General features: G+C 45.3%; 1 protein-coding gene across 6 annotated transcripts in view; it reads right to left on the bottom strand.

Moving 5' to 3' along the window:
- Positions 1-9: 9 nt before the first annotated feature.
- The window catches only part of NFE2L1 (NFE2 like bZIP transcription factor 1), a 32,677-nt gene continuing 5,348 nt past the window's right edge, over positions 10-27,338 (bottom strand). For 3 of the 6 annotated variants that reach the window (XM_081837826.1, XM_081837827.1, XM_081837828.1), the window contains exons 2-7: positions 26,106-26,291; positions 25,287-25,798; positions 6,925-7,140; positions 4,899-4,988; positions 4,326-4,487; positions 10-3,248 (exon numbers count right to left, since the gene is read on the bottom strand). In XM_081837826.1, coding sequence (XP_081693952.1) covers positions 1,929-3,248; positions 4,326-4,487; positions 4,899-4,988; positions 6,925-7,140; positions 25,287-25,796 — 2,298 coding nt within the window. In that variant the 5' untranslated portion in view covers positions 25,797-25,798; positions 26,106-26,291 and the 3' untranslated portion in view covers positions 10-1,928. Of the gene's footprint in view, positions 3,249-4,325; positions 4,488-4,898; positions 4,989-6,924; positions 7,141-7,296; positions 7,531-9,287; positions 9,553-25,286; positions 25,799-26,105; positions 26,292-27,338 lie in introns of those variants that run through there. The other 3 variants (XM_081837829.1, XM_081837831.1, XM_081837830.1) reach the window with 3 other exon arrangements.

Raw genomic sequence — 27,338 nt, 5'->3', positions numbered from 1 at the left:
ATCCTCAAATAGTGAATAAGCCATTTTATTTTTGTCCTGTGCTCATACGCTCTCGCTCCTCTCCCCAACAGGTCATAGAAACCATTCAAAATAAAACCTCTACAGAAAAAAATAAATTAACACATGCACACATCAGGGCTCTATCCTCCAGCAACCCAGCCACAGTTCCAACACATTTTGTGCTTCAAGTTTCATGCTGTCAAATCACAGAAGCCTGAGAAGGTGGGAGAGACTCACCGATAGTTTACTTCCCCTCTCACCTTTTATATTTTCCTTGTAAGAAATCATGGCCTTGAGAAAAACAAGATCATATAGAACATATGGCTGCAGAAGTTGCCTCTATTACATACAGTGCTTCATACCCCCACAGTTCTCTGGAGGATGCCCATTTCAGTGCTACGTCCTCACACGCCATCACATACACAGGACTGACTGGGGAAAACCAAAGCCATTTAGCTCATCAGATGCTGGTAAAGTCAATAATACTTCCAGCTGTGCTATACTGCAAATTAAACAGCTTCGAGGATTGCCTCGGAGCTTGAGGCCAGCTGTGTTCAAGGCACTACCCTCACCCTTTGCCTTATTTTTTTTTAAGGAGGGGGAAAGGGGGAAGTTGGAATGACACCACCCAAGGACAGAAAAGAAACCAGCTGTGGAATCACAGTTTAACACACCCGAGTCTTAATGGCAGAAATACCTTTCAGCAGCTTTGATCATCTGGGGGAAAACATCTCCCTTCTTTCCTTCCTGCATACCACAAATCCATTTTACAGCCCTATGGGAATGGGGAAACACAGGCGCACACAAGTCCTACAGAAATAAATTAAAACCAAAGTGCCCATTAAGAAAGGGGCTTGCCATAGATGGCTATTTGCTCTACACAACATGCCCACTTTATGGGGGTAAAACCCATTGTGCTGTAGACCAAGTGGTGATCACACACCAGACCCCTCCACCTTGCAGCCTCCGCCAAATGAAAGTGCAGCCTTCACACCTGGCCCTCACACCCCCTTTTGTCCACAAAATGAATCTCTTCAAGCCAAATCAGTGAGAAATGTCAGCATTGTAGCATGCAGTTACCATGCGCCATCTTGTAATGTACCTTGATGGTAGCCCAGTATAACACTGGCTCCTCACTGTGGGCAGTGACATGCTTAGTGAGTTTTGAATGGAAGAGAGGGGCGATGGAAAGATGCATCACCATAGTAATTCTATTAACCCTTTCCACTCTCACCATTCCAACCTTTATGGCAGATTAAAAGTCCGCCCAAAAGGCTGTACTCGGTAACTCCTTGCGTGGAGATCTCTCCATTCCCCCGAGCTGAAAAGGGTTAAGAAAAATCACCCTTCTCCCCTAAACAAACACAACTTAATGTGTTCCACCTGCACTTGCATATACATACAGATGTAGCAAGGGATGGCGGCTATGTCATGGGATTCAGTCATGTTGTCAAACGCGCACAACTGAGGCCAAAACTGGTTCGAAAAAAACAAAACCAGCTATCTGAAATATCGAAGTTTGAAGGCGGGGGGGACTTTAAGCCTGCTCAGTCTGTTCACTTAACCTTTTTTTCCTTAAAAAAAATATCCAGCTTTAACAATTCAGATTTTCTATCCTCTGCCAAGACTCACCCCCCTCCCCACACACATTATGCCAGCTTGTCCCCCCTCCCTCAACGTTCAATAATGGGTTCCAGGCTGCTGGGGGCACAGGTCTTTCCCTACATGCTTTGCCATTCTGCCTCTCAAGACTTGTAGGCCCCCGCCCAGCAGTCTGTTCCTATACACTGACTGGCAGCTATCATGGTTTGAGAAGATATATTGGATAAGAAGGCGTGAAAGTTCCTTCAAATTCTTCAGGGCTCAGCCCTTTCTCCAGGATGCAGTTTCTGCAAGTTTTGCACTCTCCTGCCAACATTCATCACCTCTCACTTCCTCCTGTCTTTCTGTTTCCTCTCTTGACGTCTGCCCTGCTGGTCAGCCAAGGAGCGTGGTATTAGGATAACACTACCATTACTGGCGTACTGTAGGGCATACTGATTCGGGGAGTAGGGCTGGCCATTCTCATCACGCAGGCGGCCAAATACCTCCTGATAGAGGTTCTGCACCTTTTGCTTCATCTGGCGAATGGACCTGAGAAACTCCACCTTCTCCCTGAGCAGCTTTGACTTGTCTCTCTGCAAATCCTCTACATCCCGTTCCAAGTTGAGGATAGTGTCCAGCTTTCTCTTACGACAGTTCTGGGCAGCCATCTTGTTCTTGCCCCGTCTCCGGATGTCCCGGATTAAGCTCAGCTGGGCCTCACTCAGTTGGTACTTGGACAGGAGTTCATTGAATTCTTCTACAGGCAAGTTGATGATCTTCTCATTGGGGAAAGGGATCTTCATGGCTCGGGCCCGGTGCTCATCTCGGCTCATCTGCTTATCCAAGAAGTCTGCCTGTTTATCCTTGGCACTCTTCTTCCCCATGGTGGCTGGCTGGGGCTCGTCAGTGTCTAAGGTCCTGGGGGCCATGTTGTAGGTATGATTGTGACCTACATGCTCCAGATAAGGCAGATATTGCAGCTGAGAAGGGTTCTGGTAGCTCATACGACAAAACTTGCTGTACTCTGGCTGGTACCCAACTGCCCCTTCTGCATCTTCAACATCCACATTTTCAGAGTCCGAGTTGTAGCCCACAGCACCTTCCTCAGAAAAGGAGGAGGAAGCTGAAGATGATGATGATGACGATGCTTCTGAGCTGCTGAGAGAAGCAGGGCTGTGGCTTGAGTCCAAGGAGAGCCCCGAGTCTGAATCAAATTCTTCCTCCAGGCGGGAAGCCTGCACTGGGTTGAAGCCTTCTTCAGTGGCCAAGTCCATCAAGCTAATCTCATCTAGCATGGCTTCATCAAGGAGTCCCCCAAGAGGATCTGGTAGCTCAGGCCCAGATGTTTCGTTTACAGTGCCATTTAACTGGGGAGGGAAGAAGATCCCACTCAGGTTGGTAGAGCCAAATGTGGTGTTGAAGCCAGTGGAGTTGTCAGGAACCAGCTGCAACAAAGCTGAGCTGCCAGCTACTGAGAGGCTCTCCATCTCAGAGCTGAACAAGGAAGCAAAGTCTTGTGTACAGCTGCCCAGTGACGCCTGATGCAGGCTGACATTCTGGTTGATTGGGGTGGATGGAGCAAGGCTGTAGTTGGCATTCAGAATGTCTCCACCTGTGCTATCGTACAGGGTCCCTGCAGCTGCTGTGCTGTTCACCTCCATACCCTGAAAAGGGGAAAGATAAACTTTTCAGACTCTAGGTGTCTCTATTTTCCTCCTAGAACACAACTTGAATAAACGGTTACACAAAACAAGTCCTCCAAAGAGGACCCTGTGAGAGAGCAAAGAAAACCAAAGACCCAATCATTCAGAAGTTTTAAGTACGTTAGCATGAAGGGAACTCATTTCCCTTCCACCTGCACATGTGGAGAACTGGGACACGGGTCTCTGTTTGCAACAAATCAGGAACTTGCATAACAAGGCAGCATGCTTGCTAGCAACTGTGCCCTATCTACCAAGAAAGCCAAAGCCAGGTCTGCATCCTGCCCTACTCAATACTCCTCTGTAGCTAGCTACCTAGTTATTGGGGTGGGTCCAGGAGGGGGGCGGAAATGGCTCCTATCTGAGACACGCCACTGATAAATCTTTTTGTTTAGTATAGGAAGCCAATAGCAGACAAACATTCAGAAACTGACTGCTCTTAGAGAAAATCAGGCCAGAGGTGAAAAAACCAGGGTCGGGAGCAGTGGCTGTGCAATTTGTGGAGGATTTTTTAAAAAATAAAATCAATACCTGGTATGCAGAGAGGCAAAACATTTCCCCAGCAAGGATAATGAATAGGCTGCATGCATCCTGTGACAGGGATGCTATATTGTTTTAAGGGTGGGAAAGAACTGTCCCCAAGTTGTAGTGGCTTATTACGACCCTGAAGAGAGGGGTATCTTTTGTTTGGCCCTTCCCAGGGGACCTCTGCCCTGCTACGTTGCAGGCAGTCACTTGGTACAGTGTGTGCACTGCTTTTGACGACTCTTGAACTAGATGGTCACCTAACTCTGCAGCTCTGGTTTCCCATTTGCTGCAAATTCTTCTAGGCTCCTGCCTATTGTTATAGGAAAGATGGTTGCAGCAGCAGCAGCAGCAGAAAGATCATTCTTCTACAGAAGGAGAAATTCACAAAACAGAGATGTTAACAACCTTCACATTTGCCTGAAACCTAGCAAAACACTAAACAGTAGCATGGTACACCCACCTGAAGAGAAAGCAGAGTTTATTTTAACAAGGGTAGAAGTCAGCCTTCCTCACCTGCGTTTCCATTATAGACATGAGGTCCTGCCACTGCTGCTCCAGGTCGAAGGGCAACTCTGTCCCTGTTAGTAGGGGAGACAGAAGCCCCTCTGGCACAGTGGAAGGCCCGGTCTCACTCGGCAGAACTTCAGTTAGGCTGGGGGCATCTGCAGCTGGAAACTGAAAGCAAAACACCTTTCATTATGTGGCAGTGAAGCAGCATGTCAGCAACATCATTACTCCCGCTTCCTCTCTGCATGAACTTCTGATGCAGACTAACAGCCATCCCCCACTCCCAAGGTTCCCTGCAACCACAGTATTAGGGGCTTTAAAGCATTTGCAGGGGCAGGGAGGGAGGGGTGGCATTCTCGCCACTTCTTTCCTGCTAATCTACCTGGCCTTGTGCCTGGAACAAGAACAAGCTTTTCTCTTCATTTGGAAGAATTCACAGCCTCACAAGGTTATGGCAAGGGCATGAGATAAAGATTGTCCAAGTCCATTTTTTACACTGAATGCATCTATAGAAATGCCATATGCTGTTACTACTAAGCAGTTAAATCTTCCCTTTCCCAAGGGCCATCATTGACCCACCTCCGAATTCTCCCCAAAGGGAAACGTGGCCTCCAGCAGCCTAAGGCACTCCTCCAAGGACAAGGCTGTCTGGTCCTCAACACCAGGCACCTGGAAGAGCAAATAATTCGAGTGTCATTTTACTGTAAGATCATCTATACCCATGCCCTTCAACTTTTTCAGACCAACCTCCACCGGCAAGATACGACTAACTTTTTTTTAAAAGCCTGTACATTCTCCTATTCTTTGTGTGCCTCTTTTAAGAGATATCTGGAGGGTGGCAATGAGAAAATAGCCCTTTTCTGTCATCCTTCCAGCACCAGGCAGACATTTTTATTCCCCTTGACATTTCAGCAGCATTAATAGTGGCTGTGTTTGTGTGTGCTTGTGTGTATACATTTTTATGTGGATGGGGTGGTTATTTTATGTTGCTGCTGATGTTGTAGATGCACATTATAGTGCATCTGCATTGCTTTTAAAAGTATTGTATTTTGTGTGTTACTGTCTATGTAATTCACACAAAGACTTCCTTTTCTTTTGGCTGTGTAAAGCAATCTATTAGCTGAATAATCTAAACTAACCTTTATCTTTCCTCCTCGCCCCACTCACTTTTATTCTTCTCTTGAACTTAGATAAATGTAATTAATGCTGAGGTGACACCCGTCTCAGACACAGACGAAACCCAGTGATGTAGTCCAATGCACAGCCTGGGACAGGGCTAAATGCTCAGAACCAGGTAGTCCTGACCAAGAGACACAGTTTCCTAAAAACTCACCTCAACAGCCAATAGCTACATGGTTGTCTATCTGGCGCGGTTTCCAATACCACACCCAGTTCCCTGTCCCACAACCACCCCACTACTTATTCCAATGACACCCCTGAGTCTCTTCTCAAACACCCTGCATTCTGACAAAATTTCAAATGCTCAAGTCAAGAAACGGTTTATGTCACACAGTAAAATTTAATCAAATGCAAATTCTCTTGGTGCAGAATTAGATGCAGCCCCCAAGAAGGGAAGCCCTGCTTCCAGAGGATATTCTAACTGGGGTGAGCCTTTCCAGAGGCTGTCACCTACCCTGCATTCCTGCAGTCTTATAAGTGGGTACTGACTGAACTGAATCTGGAGATCTGATGTGCCCAGTAACAACTGTTCTCAAAGCCATCCAGGGTCAAGAGTTTATTAACTGGCTTTGATAGGATATCACAGTCCTACTCTGAAGACTCAGGATGGATTCACCAAATTAGAAAGAGATATAGACTAGGATGCCAAGCAAGAGCAACCCCAAGTAGAATCCTACTCACAAGATGCTCCTGCCATGTTGGAGGGAAACTCATGGTGATTCTACCTATTCCCCCTGCTGTCCCCTTTGCCCCCACAAGATTGGCTCCAGAGCAGTGTGTGAGGTGTTATAAAGAGAAATAAGGGGAAATGGCCTCCCCACAGCATCTGCTAGCAGGATTCTCTAATAAATCCTAGCCCCATTTGGAAGGAGGCTGGCTAGGACCAAACTAATGAGATTTATAGAGAGAGATTTAAAAATTCTTACTAAATAACATACTCTTAACAGTTGCAACCAAAAATAAGACATGGGAGAAGGCCCAATTCTCACAGAGCAGAGGTGAGAAGAAGCCAGGATGCTGAGAGAAGGATCAGAAGGTGGTGGTGTGAAGCCTAGGAAGAAACAAGGGGTGCATGTTGAGGACTACCACAAAGCAACAGAGCACAGACCAAGGCCTTGAACCAAGCATGGAACGGTAATGAATATCTATGCACTCAAAGCCAACACAAACGGAGAAGCAGCCCTGCCTGCTTCCTGGGCAGGATCAGTAACACTGAACATCAGTGTTTCAGAACTAATTCCCTTTTAAGAGTTGTGTCTGAACTTGAAAAGGGGAGGACATTTTCTCGCATCACAGCTATTTTCTTCCCAAGGCCTACCCAAGCATGCAGCAGATTTTCCTCTACTGAACAGCTACAAAGAACAATCCCAGGATGGTGGATAAGAAAACTGTCCTACCCAACTAGGGAGTTGACTTGTTTTTTTACCTGCGCAGGAAAGCTTTCCCCTGTCTCGCCATCCACTAGCAAGGCCCTGTCAGCGACATCGCCCCCTCTGCTCCTCCAGCCATCCCCACACTCCTCCCCATTATTTGGTTCTTTGTCCACTTCGTTCTCCTTCTGGCGGTGGCTGTAGTCAAAAATCTCACGCCCAGCTCCAAGGTCGATATCCTGTCTCCACAGGATGTCAATTAAATCAATGTCCTAAAAACAAAAGAAAAACAAGGGGGGGGGACTTTAAAAACTCTTAATAAGGCTTCTTCCTTCCTTGCCGCCCTATTTTCTCTGGAGGATGCCCTCCCCTGCAACTTCAGCCTCCCTTGTGACGTACTGCACCCGCCACCATTTGACCCCACTCACCTCCAAGTGCCGCCCTTCAGTCTGAATGTGGTGCAGCCCCACCTTTCCTGCTCCTTTTCTGGACCATCCCTGATGTCGTGGGGCTCCAGATACCTTCCCCCCACCTACAGCCATTCTGCACTGGGAGCTGGCCAAGAGCGGCTCTGCAACGAGGCTGCTCCGGGGCACAGACCGGGAACTCCATGAACAGCAACAGAGCTGTCTCCTTGCCGCTGCCCATGCTACGCAGCAGTGCTCGCTCTGTCCAGGCAGCAGGGAGTCTGCAGCTTTAACCGCTCAGACGGCTGGCTGGCTGGCTGGCGGAGGGAGGGGAGGAGGGAGGGAAGGGAGGGCCAATTGTCATTCTGGATTGCTGCTCCATAGCGGGCTTGCATCAGCCTGTGGTGCCATTCTGGCTATTTGCATAAAGGGGTGGGGATTCTCTGCATTTACAGCCACCTGATGCAACTCAAGAACCCGGCTTTGCCATGCGTGCTCTGCCTGGCCAGCTCCCTCTGCTCCAGACAGCAGAGCTGCCTACCTTAACCAGCCCTTCAAACTGAAAGCAAATTGCCCCGCTGAACGCACTCAAAACACACTGCCTTCTTCCAACCGCAAAGCAGTGATCAGCCCTCATCCAGACCAGACTCTAGACATGCTTCTCCTTTGGAATGCCATCTCCCTTCCCCCACAATATCCTGAAAATTCTTCCTCTGCAGGACAGGCCTCTCCCAAGGCTAAGCCACCCCCCACAGGCAGGCTATATTTATTCACGCACTGCAGGAGTGTGTTCCTTTCATCCAGGCCCAGCCCTAGAACTGCCAACCACACAGAGGTACCTCCCCACCCTGTGGCACAGGCGGTTGCTCTTTTTTGTTACAAGGCATATGCAGTTTTTTAAGCACCACTGTCAGCCAGCCCTTCTGGCCCCACCCTCCACAAACCTATTTCCTAAGGAAAACAGATACCCACCCACCCCAAACTACTATTCTACTATGTACAGAGGTTACATATGGATCCAGAATTCAGGCTGCCAGAAACACTAATTTTTAAGCTGCTGTTTCTTTCTTCCAGACAAGAACTCAGCAGAGTAAAGTGCCCTCTTTTTCACAGCACTACCAAAAAGAAAACAGAAAAGTGTCGTGAGGTTGCTCTGTGTTGCAACACTATTCAGAATTTTCCTCCTGTCAATAATAGCTCCAACTTGAATATGCAAATTCTGGTATCACCTTCAATCACTGGTCAAATATTTCAGGACCTCCTTACAAATCAGTCTCTTCTGTAACTGCCAATCCTGTTCTGCTATGGACTCTCACTATCCCCACCCCAGCAGAATCAAATGCTCTTTCAGGGCCTAATTTGTCGGAGGCACTATTTGGATCACCTTTCCTCCCCCCCCCCCCACTTCTTTAATTCACCCCAAATTAACTAAAACAAGTTTAGACAACCCTCTTCCCCATCTCACAAAATGGGTACCTTGACCAAACCCAACTTCGTTATTCTCCTGCAGTGTGCCCTTTAACACGAAAAACCCGTTCAAATTAAATAATACAATCTGGATGGATGCCTTGTCCAGTTACACACAGAAGATTTCTCAGGTCTCGGGGCGATCAGATGGTGTGGGCAAAGAGATATGCCAGCAAGGTACCCATCTCTGCCCCCCCCCACCTGCACCTTTCAGTAAACAGGCCAGGGTACCCATATGGGCCAAAGGCGTCTTTGGTCTGCACCCCCTCACTCACCCTCATTTTGACCATCTGCTTCTTCCCAGATGTATCCCCCCCATTCCAAGACTCCGCTTCCCCCTCCCCCATTTCAGGACATTCATTTCTCACACAACCCATTTCCTCTTGTTCTCAGAGCCTCTCCCTCCTCAAGTCGATATAACACATCCTTTCCCCCCTACAGATTTATTAGCTCCAAGGTGCCTGGTGGGAAGAGATCTGGCCTGCTCTAGCCACAATCTAATAGCAGGCATGAAGGAGGGGCAAGAAAAGGGTTAAAAGGGATACCTTTCTCATGTCCCCAGCTGCCGCTCCCAGAGCTGTCCACCCAGATCATGGTCTATGTAGAGCGCAAATTCCGGGCAGGCAGAGCTGGGTGACCCAGGCAGGGTGCTGGACAGACATCTCTGGTTTCAGTTAACAGTTGCTCTTTTTTTCTTTTCTTTTTTGGCAAGCTTGCCAGCCGCCCCCGAGTTGTTTAGAAGCCCCCCTCCTTTGCCAGCATGTGACCCACAGGTGCTGTGCTATCGCCAGCCCTCCTCCCTCCGCCCCAGCATGAGATCCAATCCTCAGCGCTCCTCCTCTTGTTGCTTAGAGGAGTTCCGGCGAATCCCCACCCCCTGCTCAATGCCCAGGCTGCAGATATGGAATCCCCACCCCATGTGCCGGGCTGAGGCTGCAGTGAGACTGAGACAACCCCCCCCCCACCACACACACCCGTTACCTAGGCTGCAGCCGGAGCCAATCCCCTCCCCCAGGTCACCGCGGAGGATGCAGAGGGAGCCAGGCTCCGCCCTGTGCTGGTTACCTAGGCTGCAGAAAGAACCAATCCCAGGCCTCAGGTCCCTGCTGAGGATGCAGAGGAAAGGGCTCCTCCTCGCACTCGTCACCTAGAATGCGAAGAGGAGAGCCAATTGCTGCTCCTCTCTTCCACCCCGCCCAGGTCGCCCTGGGAGCTGCAGCAATGTTTGGGCCTCTGTCTCCTTGAGAAGCTCCCACGCCAAGATGCCCCACCCAAGCCAGGCAGTGATGCTCGCAGCGGTTCGGGGAACACCGAAAAGAATAAAATGCCGACAACATTCCTTCGCTATTGCATATCACCTACCAAAATCAGTCCTGCTAGGCAGCACCCTTGCCTAGAATGTTTTCCCCAGCCTGCCGGAGATTACCAAAAGTTCCCTCTTCCGTATCAACACAGATTTCATCCCCACCCCCACACTTTTGTTTTATGGCAGCACGGAAGGGTATGGAAGCCCCTCAACCGCCAGAAAAGCTCTGCTGAAGCCCACTCCGGCTGCTGAGATTTTGCTGCACTACACTTCAAACTACGCAAAGCCCTAGGAATGAGCATTTACAAATATGGTGAAGGGGGGGGGTCTATGGATTCTTACACAGCAGCGTTAACAGACACAGACAGAGTGCCAGGACAGAGGAGGGTCAGTGCGTCTTGTTGTTAACCAGAAGGCTGGTGGTTCGAGCACACCTGGCTGTGGCCAGGATTCCTGCATTGCAGGGAGTTGGACTAGATGCCCCTCAGGGTCCCTTCCAACTCTACAATGATTCTGTGATTCTACTACTACCACATCCACTCACACAAGCAATCAGCAGCATTCTACAAATAATAAAACACAAAATATTTATACACCCCTTTCCATAGCCACTTCACATATGTTCCCCAATGCTAAAGCATTTGAGACTTTTAAACCTGTGATTCTAATATGCACTCTTATCTCAGGGAAAGTCCCATCTTAATCAATTGTATTTACATGCATAGGATTTCACTGGCAGTTTAGAAAAGGAAGATCAAGGGACATGACAGTAACTTTTTTAATTAATCAAAGTGTGGAGAAAGCGAAGAGGAAATATTTTCCTCTACTGATGTAACAAATAACTCAATGAGTAGATTTTTTAAAATCACTTTATCACAGAACACAATTTAAGGAATTCGCCGCAACAAGAGTGGCTGGAGCAACCCAGTCAGATGGAAGGGATATTTATATTTATATTTATTATGTGCTGGCTACTGCTTTAGAAAGCTTTAAAAAGGGATTGGACAGGTTAATAGAAGGTGGCCATTAATAAACCCAATAACCATGACAGTAAAATGGAACCTCTACATACATAAGCAGCTGCTGAGGAAGAAACAGGGGAGACTTGTAGCCTCCCTGGAGGCTGCCATGGACCTTTACTGGTCTGATCCAACCTTTTCTCTCAGAAATATTTATACCATCCCTTTGGATCAGGACAGTTACCAATGGCTTCTATATCTGTTTCCCCCCACAAACAGTCCAGTCTAACCTTACCTGCCATTCTATTAGTTACACATTTACATCCTATACAGTGAAATTAATAAGGTAGGATTCTGTCTACATTGTGTTCTGAAATGAGTTAAGACAGCAATGGGCTAAAGGTCAAAGATTCACAGCAAGTACTTGGAACAGAGCAGCATCTTAATGCCACAAAATATTATATATTATAGGCCATCCCAAGTTGCATGTTTCAATGCTCTCTTGTTGATTCTATCTTCCGTTAGCTGTTCTAACTGTTCAATCCAGCTGAACCTTGTGGTTTCAATTGTCTCCATTGTATTTTGCAGAATATAGTTCAAGTAGAAATTGAAAAATCCCAGGTCCTTTGAACATATATGATTTTTTATTTTTTACTGGCACATGGGAACTTAAGTCTGTAATCCTACATTCACTTATTCACTACATTCAGTGGGACTTACTTCTAAGTAGACATGTACAAAATTACACTGTAAATAGTTTATTACCCATCTCCTTCTTTAAGACAGAGGAGCTGACACTACAAACACATGTCCCACTTCCCCCATTCTACATTATAAATGACAAGAGTGAAAGCATATACCAAAATTACTTACAAAAACCTCACGACAGCTATAACTAAAAGTAGTCAACATAGAGGCCAGACAGTCAGTCAACAAAGTGTGCTCAGCTCACTGTGTAGTCAGAGCCTAGAGCCACTATGTGGGAATTTTTAAAACCCTGACCTCAAAATATATTGCCACCCATTTCCACCTAGACTTTTCCCAAACAAGCCTGCAATCACCAACAAGGTGGTTTGATTTAAATCAAGCTGATTTAAAATCAATGATTATTATTTCTTCATATAGTTCCTAAAGAATGGTACACATTTGATCATGAAACCATATTCATTTACAGTTTATGCTGCAATCCAAAGAGGAAGGGAACCAAAGGTGATTGAGCTGCTTTAACTTGCACTCCCTCTGGAATTTTCTCTTTAAAAAAATACATAAAACTATTTCCCTGTCATTGGGAATAAAAGAAGGGGATTTAGAAGGAGTGATTTATGAAACATCCTGAGCTAGTTGAAATCTCTCCCAGGTTTGGGAACAGGTTGGGTGGCCAGGAAAGCTGGGAATTCTTCAAACCCAAACCTGATGTTGTGACAGGGGCTGGCTGGGCACTGAGGAGTAGTGGTTGGATACTGAGGAGTGGGCACCACAGGGAGAAGGGGGGTTAGAGACTAACTTGGAAGAAGGGAACAGTGATCTGGGGGAGCCTGTAACAGACAGGAGACGAGAATCAGGCAGGATAAGCTGCAGGATTAGAGAGTGAAGAACAGGTTGAGGAGGAGGGAGAGGCCAGGCTGGTGGAGAGTCAAGAGCATTGGTAGGCAAACTAAGGTGCATGGGCCAGATCAGGCCCAATTGCCTTCTGGATCTGGCCCGTAGATGGTCTGGGAATTGCTGCATGGATTGCCAGCACATACATTCTTTCCCTCTCCCTCACACGGCAGCTCCGGCACTGGCGCCTCCTCCCTCCCTCCCTCCTCCTGGCTTCTCCCTGCCCTGCCTAGAGGAGGAAGAGGGCTGGGCTTTGTTGGTGCCAGGGTCAGCAGCGCTCGAGCAGCCACCATTTTAAGCAGCCCCTCTCTGGAGCCCTTTCATGTGCTGCTCATCATCCCTCCGCCGCCGCCGCCAGCCCCTGCCGCTCGCAAGACACAGGTAAGCAGCCACCAGGGCTCGTCCAGTACAGTGGAGAAGGGATGGGAGAGTCGGGGGGGGGCTTATAGTCTGGCCTCCCACAAGGTCTGAGGGACAGGGGACCGGCCCCCTGCTGAAAAAGTTTGCTGACCCCTGGTCAAGGGCTTCCACACCTCCTCCTCTTGCCCCGTCTCTCCTGCTCCACTGTCTCCCAGGACCAAGCAAGGATTGAAGAGGGAGGAGCAGAAGCAGGTTACATGCAGATAGGGAAGATACATAAGTTGAGGTCAGGGGCCAGGCCTCTGTCACTGCAACTGCCTCATCGGGTGCACACCTTGGAGTAGCTGAGCAATGTAGTACTGATAGACATGCCTTTTCCCTACTTGTAAGTGTACTTTTGACAATAAAGAGTTACCTCCTCACTCTGGACATTCCTTGCCTGACAGCCCCCTGGCAGGGCCAGGACACTGGGTGTTTCTGCAAAGATGAGGCTCCAACGTATTCTATGGTTCCTGTCTAAATAGAGTATTGTTTATTCTGTTTTGATTCTTACAACCGTGTCCTGCATCTTGCATTGTATACATTTTGTAGCAAGGTTTGTAGGTTTTTCTTTAGCTATATAGGGAATGCCTTTAAAATATTCCCCTTTAGTGTTTGCTTACAACCAATAGCCATGAGAGTTTGTGAGGTTACACATAAAAATATAGGAATCTGACCACTGGGTAAATTTGTTGTCTTATTTACAGCATTCCTCCTCTCTGCTTCGGCCCAACCTCACCCTCACAAAAACAAAGTAACAAAGATGGAAGTAAGGTTTGCTAGTTACTGGGTTATTTTCATTAGGTAAATAAATACCAAATACTTTGGTAGGCTGAATGCAAATATTCATACTTGATCAAATTGGATCTTCAGACATAGATATAGATATAGGCAAGCCTCAATGCTAGCAGGTAAAAATTAAATCAGTAGAAAGGCATACTATAGTGCTAACATGCAGATCAACCTAGTTGTTCTTTAAGATAAACTTCTAGTCGCTTAAAAAAAATGATTATTTTTTTAAATCCACCCTGATCACCTGGGAGCAGGCGGGAAAAGTTTATGGTTGAGTGTGATGAGAAATAAAAGCAGGTCTTGGGGAAAGAAGATGAAGGAATGGCATCCTGCTATGTATATATCTAATTCAAAATGAACAGGGGAGGAAAGCAAGATGCAGAAAGAGTCAATAGAGTATAGAACAGAGAGAGAGAGAGAGAGAGAGATGATAGATAGATAGATAGATAGATAGATAGATAGATAGATAGATAGATAACCATGAATAAAAAGTTGGCATTCAGTGGACTCCAAGGGTGCTGCATCCTAAGTCACCCCATTACAAAACTGAGGTCAAAGCATGACATCAAAAGCCAAAAACTGTATTGCATGCATTGCATCACAATTTCCGAAGAAAACTTTGGCAACTCTTTGATCTTCTACACCCCAGTTTGCCATCCATATATAAACACGTAATCACGATGAAGGTAAGCACAGGCGAACACCCAGTATGTGGGCGATAAACATGACAGCTTAAGAAAACTGACGATGTTATAAGACTCACCCCTTTTTAAAGTATGTTCTGTTGAAGCAGCATTTACTGCTTTAAATGGTGTTTGAAGAGCTCCAGGACTCTGGGGCCTAATCTCCAACAAAAGTTAGCTTTTTGGTAGCCATGTCAAGGCAAACAAGATTGGCCAGGAAACAGGGTGGTGGTGAACGATGGGCGATAGCATTTATAGTCAGGCTATTTCCCAAGGGTTCAGGCCAAACTAATGTGTATGGATCTAGTCCCAGTGCATTCATGTTGTAATTCCGGGAAAGACAAGCTTACTAAAAACAACAGCAACATACTCTGCTGCAGTTAAAAATAAACACAGCTCAAGCATTTTGTTCCTTTAATTTGACAGGGCGGAACCTCTTCAAACCCTCCTAATCCTAAAGGGTCCTACTTTCACACAAGTGAGCCCAGGTTTAGGGGGCCCTGAGTACAAACAGAAGTGCGAGACTGGAGAATAGCTGCAGCTCCTCAAGGAAAGGGAGAAGTCGTGCTGGATGCAATAAGAAGTGGGCATAAAAGTGTCAGAGTTTGTGGGCAAGTTGTGTTTTTCAACCAGCCAGTTTTCTACAAGCAGTCCTTAATTTCTTTTCAAGAAAGCAGAACAGCTCGAGCCTCCCTATTCCACAGCTTTCTGAGACTAAATGCCCATACCCTAAGTTATGTCTGCCCCTGGACCATGTCTGTCCCAAACCTGTCATCTCCTACTGCCAATTCCTCTAGGGGCCACTTCTGCAAACACATACTCAGGGGCCCTATTCCTGCTATCTTAACACGCATGCAGAAACATGTAACAAAATATCTGTGCACTTTAATCTTAAGTTATTGTACAATACTTGAATTTCCTATACAGAGCTGGTATCAATCTTTTTTTTGAGAGAAACAGACTTGTGTGACATACCTACAAATATTTTAGGCCAGAGGTAGCTAAACTTTCTTGATCCAAGACCCACATTCACCCTTGGTGAGATCTCCAAGGTCTGCACACCAATGGTAACACCACACTTTTCACCACAACCTACACACAGGGCAAACCCATGTACAAGACACAGTGCTCTGCCCTTCAGCTGAGCCATGAAGATCTAACTACCCCCTCCCAGCTCAAGTGGCCAGTTGGATGATTGGGAAGGGGACAATTTGCATCCCCAACAGGGTGTCCACTCCAATATCATGTCGACACTATTTTTGTTTCTGCCACTGCCAACAATATGGGGGGGAGGTCTAGGAGGCAGGGGAGAAACATTTCCCTGGAGAGCTGGATCTTACGGATTTGAGATTTGTATGTGAATACTATAGTTCACCTTAAGCCTCTGGTCCAGACTAAGCAATAAATCACTTTTTGAGGGGTGGGGGTGGGAAAGAGGCTTATAGCAGTATTAAAGATAGAACTTGAACTAAAACAGGCATAGGCAAACTCGGCCCTCCGGATGTTTTGGGATTACAACTTCCATCATCCCTGACCACTGGTCCTGTTAGCTAGGGATGATGGGAGTTGTGGTCCCAAAACATCTGGAGGGCTAAGTTTGCCTATGCCTGAACTAAAAGTACAGAGAACGAAAGGCTCAGATGGATCAGAGATGCAGACCAAGGTAACATGAATCAAGCCCAAATCCTAACACTTTGAAGAGCAAGAAAAGACATTTGGGGCAGGCTCCAGCCTTTGAGGGACTATTGATAGCAAACCATTTGGTGAGATGACCCTGCTCACCCACTCCCACTCCGCCTCCATGAGGTAAGTCACCATAATGAGCAGTGGCTTCTTCTTCCTCCCCCCTCCACATACCAGCCAGTGAGTAGGCAGTGCAGCAGTGGTCACTGCTTGCTGCTGCCATCGTAAGTGGGAGAAGGCAGGCAAGTAAGCAGTGGCAGCTGCTGTTCCTATCAGGCATCACTGCCTGCTTGCTTGGTGGCAAGCAAATCATAGCAGAAAATGCTCCCACTATTGGTGGTGCATGCTAAAGGGTGGATGCACCCAATTAGTGTTTAATTACATTTTAATTATTGTCTTTTCTATGTTTTTAGCTTGTTCTAATTTATCTGTGTAAGCGCCGCTTTGAGTCCCAGGCTGTAGAAATGGTGAGACAGAAATTATTATAATTACATGATAATCATAATATCACAGTGAGCCAGAAACAGGGAGAGATGGCACTGTGGGCAAGTTAGGAGTTAATAAGTAAGCCTCTCATTAAGCACCTTGGGGCACAGTAGCTGCCCAATGAAGATAACCTAAAACCAGCCTGGAAAAGCAGCAAGGGCAATGCTAAAATATGCAATGAAGCACAGAGACAAGGCTAAAGGGTGCTGAGCTGCATTCTTACTAGCAGACAGCAGCCATTTTCAGAAGCAATGTATAATCTTACAGGAGTCTGCTGTGTCCTAATAAGAATGCTGCTCAGCAGCTTTGAAGTCCTGTGCCTGTTTTGCAGTGCCTACTTTATGCAAGTCTGCTCTGAACAGTCCAGTCTTGTTCTAGAGTGCCCAGGTTCAGAAGGCCAGCAGTCTAGTCTCACACTGAAAAATGTCCGTGCACATACTAGAATAGTTCCTGTAAACTCCATTAGCCCTCATGTCTGGAAAGGGGAGGGGGAACCTTCACCTCTTAAGGTTTGAGGAAAACAGTATGTTCTCAACTGGCCCATGTTTACAGGAATTGCTTAAGGGACACCACCCCAGCATTCAGGGGGAGGGGGGAGACAGAGCAAAGGGTAAGGAGATCTTCTCCATATGTTGCCAGAGTAGAGACAGGCTTGGGGTGGGAGTGGGTCACGATGGAATAATACTAACTCTCTCAGCTCTCATCACATGTTGCCTGAGCTGGGCATTTATTTTTATACCCTTGTTGTGGAAATATAATACAAGGGCACCATAATCCAGAGAACAAGTCCTTCTAGAAGTTCAAGCTGCCTACACAACTCAAGCCTATAGAATAATAAAGTAGGAAAAATACTAGAGAAATTAACAGCAAACTCTGCCACTTTTACAAGCACTGTTCTTGAATCCTTGCACAGCAGGCATCAAGACTCTGGACTCCTAAATACAGTGGTACCTCTGGTTGCAGACAGGATCAGTTCCAGAAGTCTGGTCGGATCCCAAGGTTTTCGCAACTGGAGGTGCCTGATATGCACATGCGCGCACAGCAAAACATGCAAAAATACTTCTGGGTTTGCCGCACACATAACCCGAAGGATACGTATCCAGAGGTGCACGCAACTAGAGGTACCATTGTACAAGCATCCCTCACTCTCACCCAATTCCAAAACCTTGCCAGAGACCAGGGACATCACAGCTACCCATCTCTCTTATGGTCGCTCAATGTTGCATTTATAGGAAATGACTGAACAAGACTAGCCAGGGCATGAACAGGAGCAATCTTGAAGGATCATGTCTGATGAAATCAGGTGCAAAGATACCAGGCCAGGCAAGAGGGCAGATAATTGAGGAGGCAGCAAGCTTAATGGAAAGTTTCAGGCAGACAGAATGCAAGTATTTGGGGAGGGGTCATAGATTCTGCTTTGCATGCCAAATGTCTCAGGTAAAATCCCTGGCATTTCCACATAGAATGGGAAGAGACCCCTGCCTGCCCAGAGAGCCACTGCCAGTCCGTGTAGTCAATACTGAGCTAGATGGACCAAGGGCCTAATTCAGTAAGGGCGTTTCCTATGTTCCTATAGTACCCCACAGGCAAGTTTCAATGAAGTTTTTTGTCTACAATCTACAACATCCACAGCTAATGAGGTGGGGCAACCAAAGCACCCCATTCTAGGACAAAGTTGAAAAACAAGCAATGACAGCCAAGGCCAATAATACAAGACAGCCGTAAGAACTTTATACGGCCTTGCAGGGATGAAAGAACAAGTTTGGTATGAAAGCTGTTACAGCTGAAGAGCTACCCCACTCAACAATCTGAAGCACAAGGCTTGGCACTCTGATCCACTGGAACAATGCTGGAGCTCAGATGACAAAGTGGATGATGTTCAAAAAAGCATATAAATGTAATCTACACAATCTCTTTCATCCGTAGCTTATGACTCACTTGGGAGTGTGGATTTCCCAAACACATATGCTTAAAAAAATTATTTCAAGATACTTGAAATTAATATGGAATCAAAATACTACATTACTTAGACTAACAAGGATGCTCCAGGATACCAGGTATTTCTACAAAAGTGTATCTCAGCATACTGATCTGGTGTGACATAATATTAAGAACACAAAGAGTGAGTTGGAAGTCCCCAGTTCATTTTCTATACTATGAGCCCTCTAAGCAGCTTCAAACAAGTCACTTTCTTTTCAGTCTCAGTAACCAACTTGTGAAATGCCAAATGTTATTATTCTGACATCTTGATATAAGGATTACTGAGACATTATTGTACACAAAGAACTTGGAAAGATACTTCATACTTTTACAATTCCTCCCCCCTCTTAACCTTTGGCTCCAGTCATGGGCAGCATTCAGTAAGAAACGAGTTCTTACCTTGAGGCAAGGCTCAGCATGGAGTATCTATAAACTGCTTCTGAGCATGTGCAGAGTACCTTTATTTCACTATTTCATAATCAACCCCAACCCAAAACACAGCAAGGAAGAGAGGAAGAGCTTTCCAGAGCAGACTAGTTTAAGGCAAGCTTTAATCCCAGTACTCACATTTTTAGAGCCACTTCTAGCTAACAGCAACAGGCTGTGTGTTTCCACAAAGGTGGGAAGTGAAGACTAAGATAAAGTCATTCATGTAGCAGCTGCTAAAATAAGAAACTAGGCAGAATCTAAAGACAATATCCCATGTAAAACAACACAAACCTTGGACACCAAGGAGAAGTAGGGGAAAGCTGTATTATAGAGTAACAAGAAAAATCCATACTTTGATTACACATCAGAAGACAGACACAAACATTCTTATTTAGTAAATCTGCCCCAGTTTTAAACAAACAGTGGCTATAATACATAAAGGAATCCATGTCATTTTTAACCCGCTATTCATCAAACAAGTGATCCCAAGGCAGGGTACATCAAACTAACAACACAACAATTCTAGTAAAAACAACTACACATTATATGGCCTATCAGTACAAAAAAAGTCAGTTGCCTAATACATCAAGAATCCACTTTTTTAAAAGTTAAGTTTTTAGCTAGTGCCAAACACCTACCAATGTTGGTGCCAACCAGATTTCAAGAGGGAGGGAATTCCAAAGCCAGGGAGCCACCGCTGAAAAGGGTGTCTTTTGCTGCCGCACTACCCTGCAGACCACCTGATTCACCCAGCAGCAAAAAAATATTTTAACTTTACTTATTTTTACTGCCAGGCAAATTGGGTAGTCTGCAGGGTAGCACGGCACCAAAAGACATGAATTTTGCTGCCGCGGTGCCCAGCAGACCAGCTGACTGCAGCCAAGCAGGTGGAGATGCTAGGAGTCAAGAGGTGGCACCTGGATATCTCCATCCAGTTGCAAAAAGCTGGTTGCTAGTTACAAAATGAGACTGGCGCCTGGCTAATTTCAAATGCTGGCTGCAGCTCCCAAACCACCTCATACAGAGCACATTATAGAATTCAAATCTACAGGTTACCAGAGCATGGATCACTGTGGTCAAGCTCTCTTTCCAGGAACAAGCTAGCAAAAAAGGTGCTTCCGGTGATGGAGATGAACCCGAGAGCATCCCACACCATGCACCCAACTCCATCAGAGGAAGCACAACCCTGTCCAGAACAGGCCATCTTCCCAATTCCCAGATATGGAAATAACTTATCCACAGAATCAATCTCCAAGCATTAGAGTGTCTATTCTACCCACTCAATAAACTTTGAAAATCAAATTGCTGTGGCTGGATAGAAAAGCTCCTAGGAGCATGTCTTGTGCCTGTGATACTTTTAAAATGCCACAGTATTTCTACGTAGATGGCAGAAGATGGGGAAAAATTCCCACTAATGCAACACTACTCAAAGGCAGACAGCATGCCTTCTACATTACCTCTATTTACACAAAAAGCCCCTTAACATCTCAAAATCCCCTGCAAGTGCTTCAGGTCACTCAGCAAAGAAAAACAAAGCCAAAATATTGCTCTGAAGTTAAGATTACACATCACATCACAAGCAAGCAGTTTGGGGTAAGTGCATGAATATGCATACAGGTGGGGGGGGGTAGTTCTTAGGAGAATCATTATTGCAGTCATGGAAGCTAGACAATGGTCTGGTGGATATGGTAAGCAACTTTTTATCTCAGTGATAAATACACAACTCAGTAACAGAGAAAAGCAGAAGCATCCACTGTACTGACTAGGCCCAAGGAGAAATTATATCTTCCCCAACCCATCCACTAAGAACTGCTAGATTGGTACAGACACCTGCTTTCAAAGGATCACTCGCTACTTTTGAATGAATAGTCACTGGAAAAGGAAAAGGAAATATTCTTCTGGTCAGCAAGGAGTGGATCAGACAGCAAAGGGCTAAATTCCCATCGGAAGAGTTAGCCTTTTGTTGTGTGATTCATTATCCTGTGGACCAAGAACAGAAGAGCTGCAGGACATGTAGTCCTCTCACCTCACAAGCTGTCCCATATTATAATTTCAAAAAAAGAAGTGACTGAAGATCACACATATAAGAAAGGTATGCATTTTATATTGGTTGGACATATTTTAAAATTTTATACTGCTTTTATTAATTGGTCCTAATGTTTTCTTATGTTCTGAGCCATGTTGAGAGTTTGTATGTTTTTAACAGAATACAAATAAAACAATTCCTTTGGTAATCAGATAGGGCCTGACTGGTGGTTATCACATGGTGAAATGAAGAGTCAGAAGCTCTTTATTACCAGTTCATATGTCCCATGCTGAATCTTAGCAAACCCAGCATCACCTCTAGACATCACCATCTAGACAAACAGTTAAAAAAATACATAATGTATCAGCTCAGGGGATACTACATTTGCTTGTCTGGGTAGGGAGTGGCTGTGCAGCTGCTGCAGGAAGAGGTGTAGCCCCATAGCAAGCAGTTTGTGGCATTTGCATGCGTGGGGGTGAGGGGGGTAAAGTGTTTTGAGGGTTGCAGCAATGCTTACCTCCCACACAAGCTGGTATTTGGATTAGCCCAAATTCTTCCCGGCAGTGGATCCAGTCTAAGCCAGCTAGGGTTCCTAGCAGACTTACTGCATCCAGTGAGCAAAGAACATATGCTGAGAAATGGGGCTTAAAATAAAAAACAAATTCAGCAACGCATTAGGGAGTTGCATGATATTTTATGATGCAAAAAAGGAAAGCCCTAGACAACACAAAAGTGGTCTCATGCTACTCACACCTGGCCCTTATTTTCATACACAAAGCATTTATAACCACTTCTGCAGATACAATAGGATAAACCAAAGTCCTACACAGCTCACCTACACATAAAAAACCTTCACGTTGCTGAAGCCTCTCCTTTCTCAACAAACTCACAAGCCACTGCTACTTCTGCTGTTCCTTCCTTTTCTATAGGGAGTGAGGGACTCAAAAACTCATACCAATTGCTTTGTATTCCCGATAATATTCACCCTCATAGCCACCCTGTAAGACAGGCAACTATTCCCATTTTATTTGTAGAAAAGAGCAAGATATGCCCAATGATGTACAGTAAATCCATGGTCCAAATTGCGGTTTCTTCCAGAAACAAGTCTCTAATCACAGGGCTTAGGGCCATAATAGCTGAACCTCATTTCTACCCTGATCACAAGATATATTGCCTTTCTCCCAAAGAGATCTGACAAACATTTTAGCTTCTCAAAAATCAGTGGGCAGGCTAAGAGATGGTGACCTGCATAAGCTACCCAATGAGCTTTAGAGCTGTGTGATCAGTTGAACATGGTTTCCCATACCTATTGCTCACAACTCTGGACAATGCACAAAACTGCTCATGGCAGCCCTTTCTTCTGTTCATCATCCTCCATGGCATTCACAATTGACCTTGCAATAATCACTACTGCTATAACACTTCAGTGTTTTAGGCATTTGGCCAGAACCTGATCGTTTAGGAAGGCCTTCAGCTGAAAAACTTATTTCCTTGTTATAAATATGTTAAGGTTGTTTTTGTTAAGCAGTCACAACTGCTTAACACTATAGCAAACAGCTCAGAAAATTCTATCCACGTTGCATCTAGCAAGTGCTTAAACACAAACCAGAGCCAAACCTCCCTTCACAATGCCTTTCCTGAAGCATATTATCTTCACTTGAGCTGCTCCTCTACGGACATAACACCTGTCCACCTATATCCAATAAACCCTGTATTGTTCATCCAAAGCAAACCCTAAACCTGCTTCTAATCTGCGCATCACCCAGTAAACCACTAGCACTAAAACCGTATCTCATAACGAGAAAATATGTAGCCTTTATGTGGCAGTTTGAGCACTCTACCGTAAGAGTTCATTTAGTGGGATTGTGCATATATACAACTCTACATGTCTACCAAATCCTTCCTTTTTGTCCTCCTTTTGTGTTCAGGGACTTCCCATTTAGGAGGGGACAAGTGCCGCTGGGGACCATCAAAGCTTGTATCATCTCTCTCATATCCAGACTGTATTGCAGCCTGTGTCTGAATTTAAGTTCTCTGCACAACTAAAAAAAGGAGTGTGACTCACTACCTCATTACAAGCAAAGTGACTATGTCCCTATCCCCACCACGACCCTGAAGTTTTGTGCATGATCACTATCTGCACATCAGTAGTGAAAGCACATAATTGGTCTAACATTGTGATTAACAAAGTGAGCCATGAATGGGAAAGAACCCAATTCAAATATAGTCTCAGCTATCAATTCACTAAGGCAAATCAGACTTTACTCAGTCCACAGCTGACAATATGGAATAGGAAAATGGCTTGGTGCCTTGCATTGCTGTAGCATTATGAACAAGAAGTGCTCCAAGTACTTAAGTGCAGTATGAAATATTATATACTTCTAATGAACCCATGGCAAGTCCATTCCAGCCCCGGATCACACATGACCAGCACAAAAAGATAGGAAGCAAAATGAATTAACCCTAAAGGCTGCTCCAGAATAGGAGCTTCTCTGTATTGCACAATTTCTATCCCTGTCCTACACACACACACACACACACACACACACACACACACCTTGATCAAAGTCAGAATCAGCCACGCCTCAGTAACTCCCACTTTTTCATTGCCATGAGACCAACACAAAACTTGTTCACCCTTTGGGGGCCTTTATATTGTGTTGGTCTTCAGATTCATGGTTGAAGAGCCTACTGATTGTCCTTGTCCACAAAAAACCCTAGTCTTATATTTGTGTTTTTTACATTGTAACCCTAGCAATAGAAAGTACACGTGTGCATACACACACAAAGGAAAGTACCAGCAACCCTCACACTTCCCTTACAAATTGCTTTGCACATCTCAGCAAGTCACTATTTATAGAACTTTTTAAATACCGTATTTTTTGCACCATAACACTCACTTTTTTCCTCCTAAAAAGTAAGGGGAAATGTCTGTGCGTGTTATGGAGGGAATGCCTACGGGTGGCATGCCTACGGATTTTCCTCCTCTAAAAACTACGCGCGTGTTATGATCGGGTGCGTGTTATAGAGCGAAAAATACAGTATACAAAAAAAATGCTATTCAACTTTTTAACGCAGTATTCTCATTTTTAAAATTACAATAATGGGTAGTTAAAATGTATATTTTAAAGATAGCAGTCTTAAAATATGAGAAATTCTAGTACAACCATCTTCTTCCTCATTCCAGTAACAATAATCCAGAACACAAAAGATGTATTTAAGGATGCAAACAAGACTCCCCCCTAGTATCCCCTGCTTTACCAGAACAAAACAAAAAACCTTCAATTCTTTAGCTGCAATCTCCTCTTCCAAGCACCCCACAGGCACATGCATACCCTCACACACACTCCTATCTGAGTGGGTCATTCTCCATTTCTCAGTTATCTACTTCTTCTGTAGGGGAAACCCCGCAAACTGAGATATTTCACTTTTAGTTTCCAAGGATAAGATCTCAGAAACCTTCAGCCTATTTTTGCCAATTGTAGGGATGAGAAAACATGACAAGAGCGGTAGGCAGCCACAGCAGCTGTTTCAGCAACTCCCAGCCTGGCCACTGGCTCTAGTAATACCGTCCATTTCCAACACAAAGTATCAGGGATTAAGGGTGGTCTGGAAGAGATTCTCCATGACCATTCCACCCTGTGTTTGGGAGAGGGATTTGAGCATCCAAGCAAACAAGCCAGCTAATTCAAATCATCACTAAGCAAGGCACAATACAAACAGGTCAAACCAGAACAGGCTTTCATAAAGAAAACCTTATGAGACAGTAAGGGGTGGGAAAAGGAAGGCACTAGGCAGTCATTGTACACTGGAATTAGAAACTAGGACAGAGCAGGAGACCTGCTTTACCCATTGCTCCCTTGAAAACCAAGTAGAAAAATCTCCTGGAAGTACTCCAGAGCTGAGTAAATCACTATCCATTTGATACGTGCATTGAGACTATTACCTAATGCTGCAAAATAAGCAGGTGGTGTTATTGAGATGCCTCCTGAAAGCTGCAACAAAAGAACTGCTCTAATTTCAAACCAACAAACATCTTACCAAAAAGAGAAATTTCCCAGTATCCTACCCAAATCACTGAAATATTAAGCTATTGACAATAAGTAGCATTTTTATAGCTGCAAGTCACAAATAAATACTCAAATAGTTCTCTTTTCCCCACCACACCAGTCCACAGATTGTGCCTGAGAGTAACAACCTACCTCTTTGGTTAGATCACCATTCATTGGAGGAGCCACAGCACCTAGGTCTTCCAATTCTTCACCAAATCCTTGTTCTGCTCCATTTTCCCTCACTTCATTGTCTGGAACAGTTCCATCTTGCAAGCCACTGCCATTCTCAAGGGCAATGCCTGTATTGGGTTGGGCACCAGAGACAGAACCTTCAGAATCTCGGTGTACCAACCAGGCACTGACTTCTGTGGTGGGCACCTGGAACCTATCCAGGGCCCTCACCTGGTTAAGAAGCCGTCGAGCTGTGAAATAATAGTCCAGATCTACACTTTTTGGATGGATGACATAGCCATCTAAAGTGTTCCGCAGGTTGTGGAACTGTGTCTGGGTGTAAGCAGAACTCTGGCCCAAAAAGATCTCTCGCAGAGGGGGAAGATGCGAGTTCAGATAAGTATCTACATCCACCCTCACACCTATTAAGCTGAGGAGAATGGTGAACTGGATGAGTCCTTCAGTGAAATATTTCTTCAGAGAAAGCATTTCTGGAAAAGGAAAAGCAAATGCATGTAGCAGAAAATGTACTAAAACTCACACTATCAAGCTAACTCTCCACAGTTATTTAAAGAAAGAAAAAATCTAATTAAAAAATGTTCAAACCCCATTTAAAAAATAAAACCTAAAAGCAATCATTACCACCAAGAGAGTTGTTAAAGTTCTAAAGATCTCCCGAAGAGAGAAAGCTGTCTCCCAGCAGGAGGACTCCTATTTCTGCTGCTCTCTGCCTATCCAGAGACAAAAACTGTTTTGTAACTAAGCCAAGGTAGTTGCATATAAACCCACGTGACTTACTGTCTCAAAGAGTCCACATGCAGCAACTTCCTTGAGTCTTAATTTCCCACACGGACTACAAGATGGGACAAGTCCTCTGGAACAGCTGCAACTTCACTCTCCCCTCCTCCTTCCTCTAGTCCAAGATTCCAGAGCAGGAAAATGTTCAAAGACTCTTCTGCTGCTTGCTTTGGGTTTCGTCAGAAACTGAAACACAGCCAAAAAAATGAAGGTGATAAAACACTAGAGACACCACCCTTTGAACACTGCTCAACACTGAAACACTTTGTTACCTATGGGCCACAAAGAAAAAAGTATGCACAGAGTCTACATAATTCACCAACAAGTATATCTTGACACACACAAAGTTATATTTAGGTCAATACTGCCCTGGTTTGCTTATCTTCCTCCATTTTATAGCAACATCATCTTTCACTTCTCTCCACTCCCCTTTGACTCCACAGCAAGACACAACAAAGAACCAACTGATAATAACAACCTTGCAAATAAAACTAATGCGCTACTCGCTTTTCAACCACCCTTTATCCTCTATCCCAGCTGCTTACAACCAATGATTTTAAAGTATGCTGATTATGCTTTTATTCAGTATGAGTTTCTGGTCAATTTACATTAAGTACAAGTGCGAAGCCTGGCTTTCAGGTTTTAGAAGGGTGTTATTCATCAACGTGGGGATGTGGGTGGCGCTGTGATCTAAACCACAGAGCCCAGGGCTTGCCGATTGGAAAGTCGGCGGTTCGAATCCCCGCAACAGGGTGAGTTCCCATTGCTACCCGGTCCCTGCTCCTGCCCACCTAGCAGTTCAAAAGCACGTCAAAGTGCTAGTAGATAAATAGGTACCGCTCTGGCGGGAAGGTAAATGGTGTTTCTGTGCGCTGCTCTGGTTCGCCAGAAGCGGCTTAGTCATGCTGGCCACATGACCCAGAAGCTGTCTGTGGACAAATGCCCGCTCCCTCAGCCTATAGAGCGAGGTGAGCGCACAACCCCAGAGTCGTCCGTGTCTGGACCTAACCGTCAGGGGTACCTTTACCTATTCATCAACATACATCTCTGCAGCTACTTCTCCTACTTCACACACAGAGCTTGCTGGCACTTTAGAACAAAACCCACATTTATCCAACAAATGCAGGACCAAAAATACTATTAAGCTCTTGCTTAACGTGTTCACTTCCCCCTACCTTTGTCCCTGCTCCAGAAACTGCCAAATCCTCTGATTTCCATTCCAATCACAGATAC

This window comes from Podarcis erhardii (genome assembly GCF_964252035.2).
Source record: "Podarcis erhardii genome assembly, chromosome: 13".
NCBI lineage: Eukaryota > Metazoa > Chordata > Lepidosauria > Squamata > Lacertidae > Podarcis > Podarcis erhardii.
Note: the sequence above shows the minus strand (reverse complement) of the source record. Positions and strands in the feature narration are given on the sequence as shown.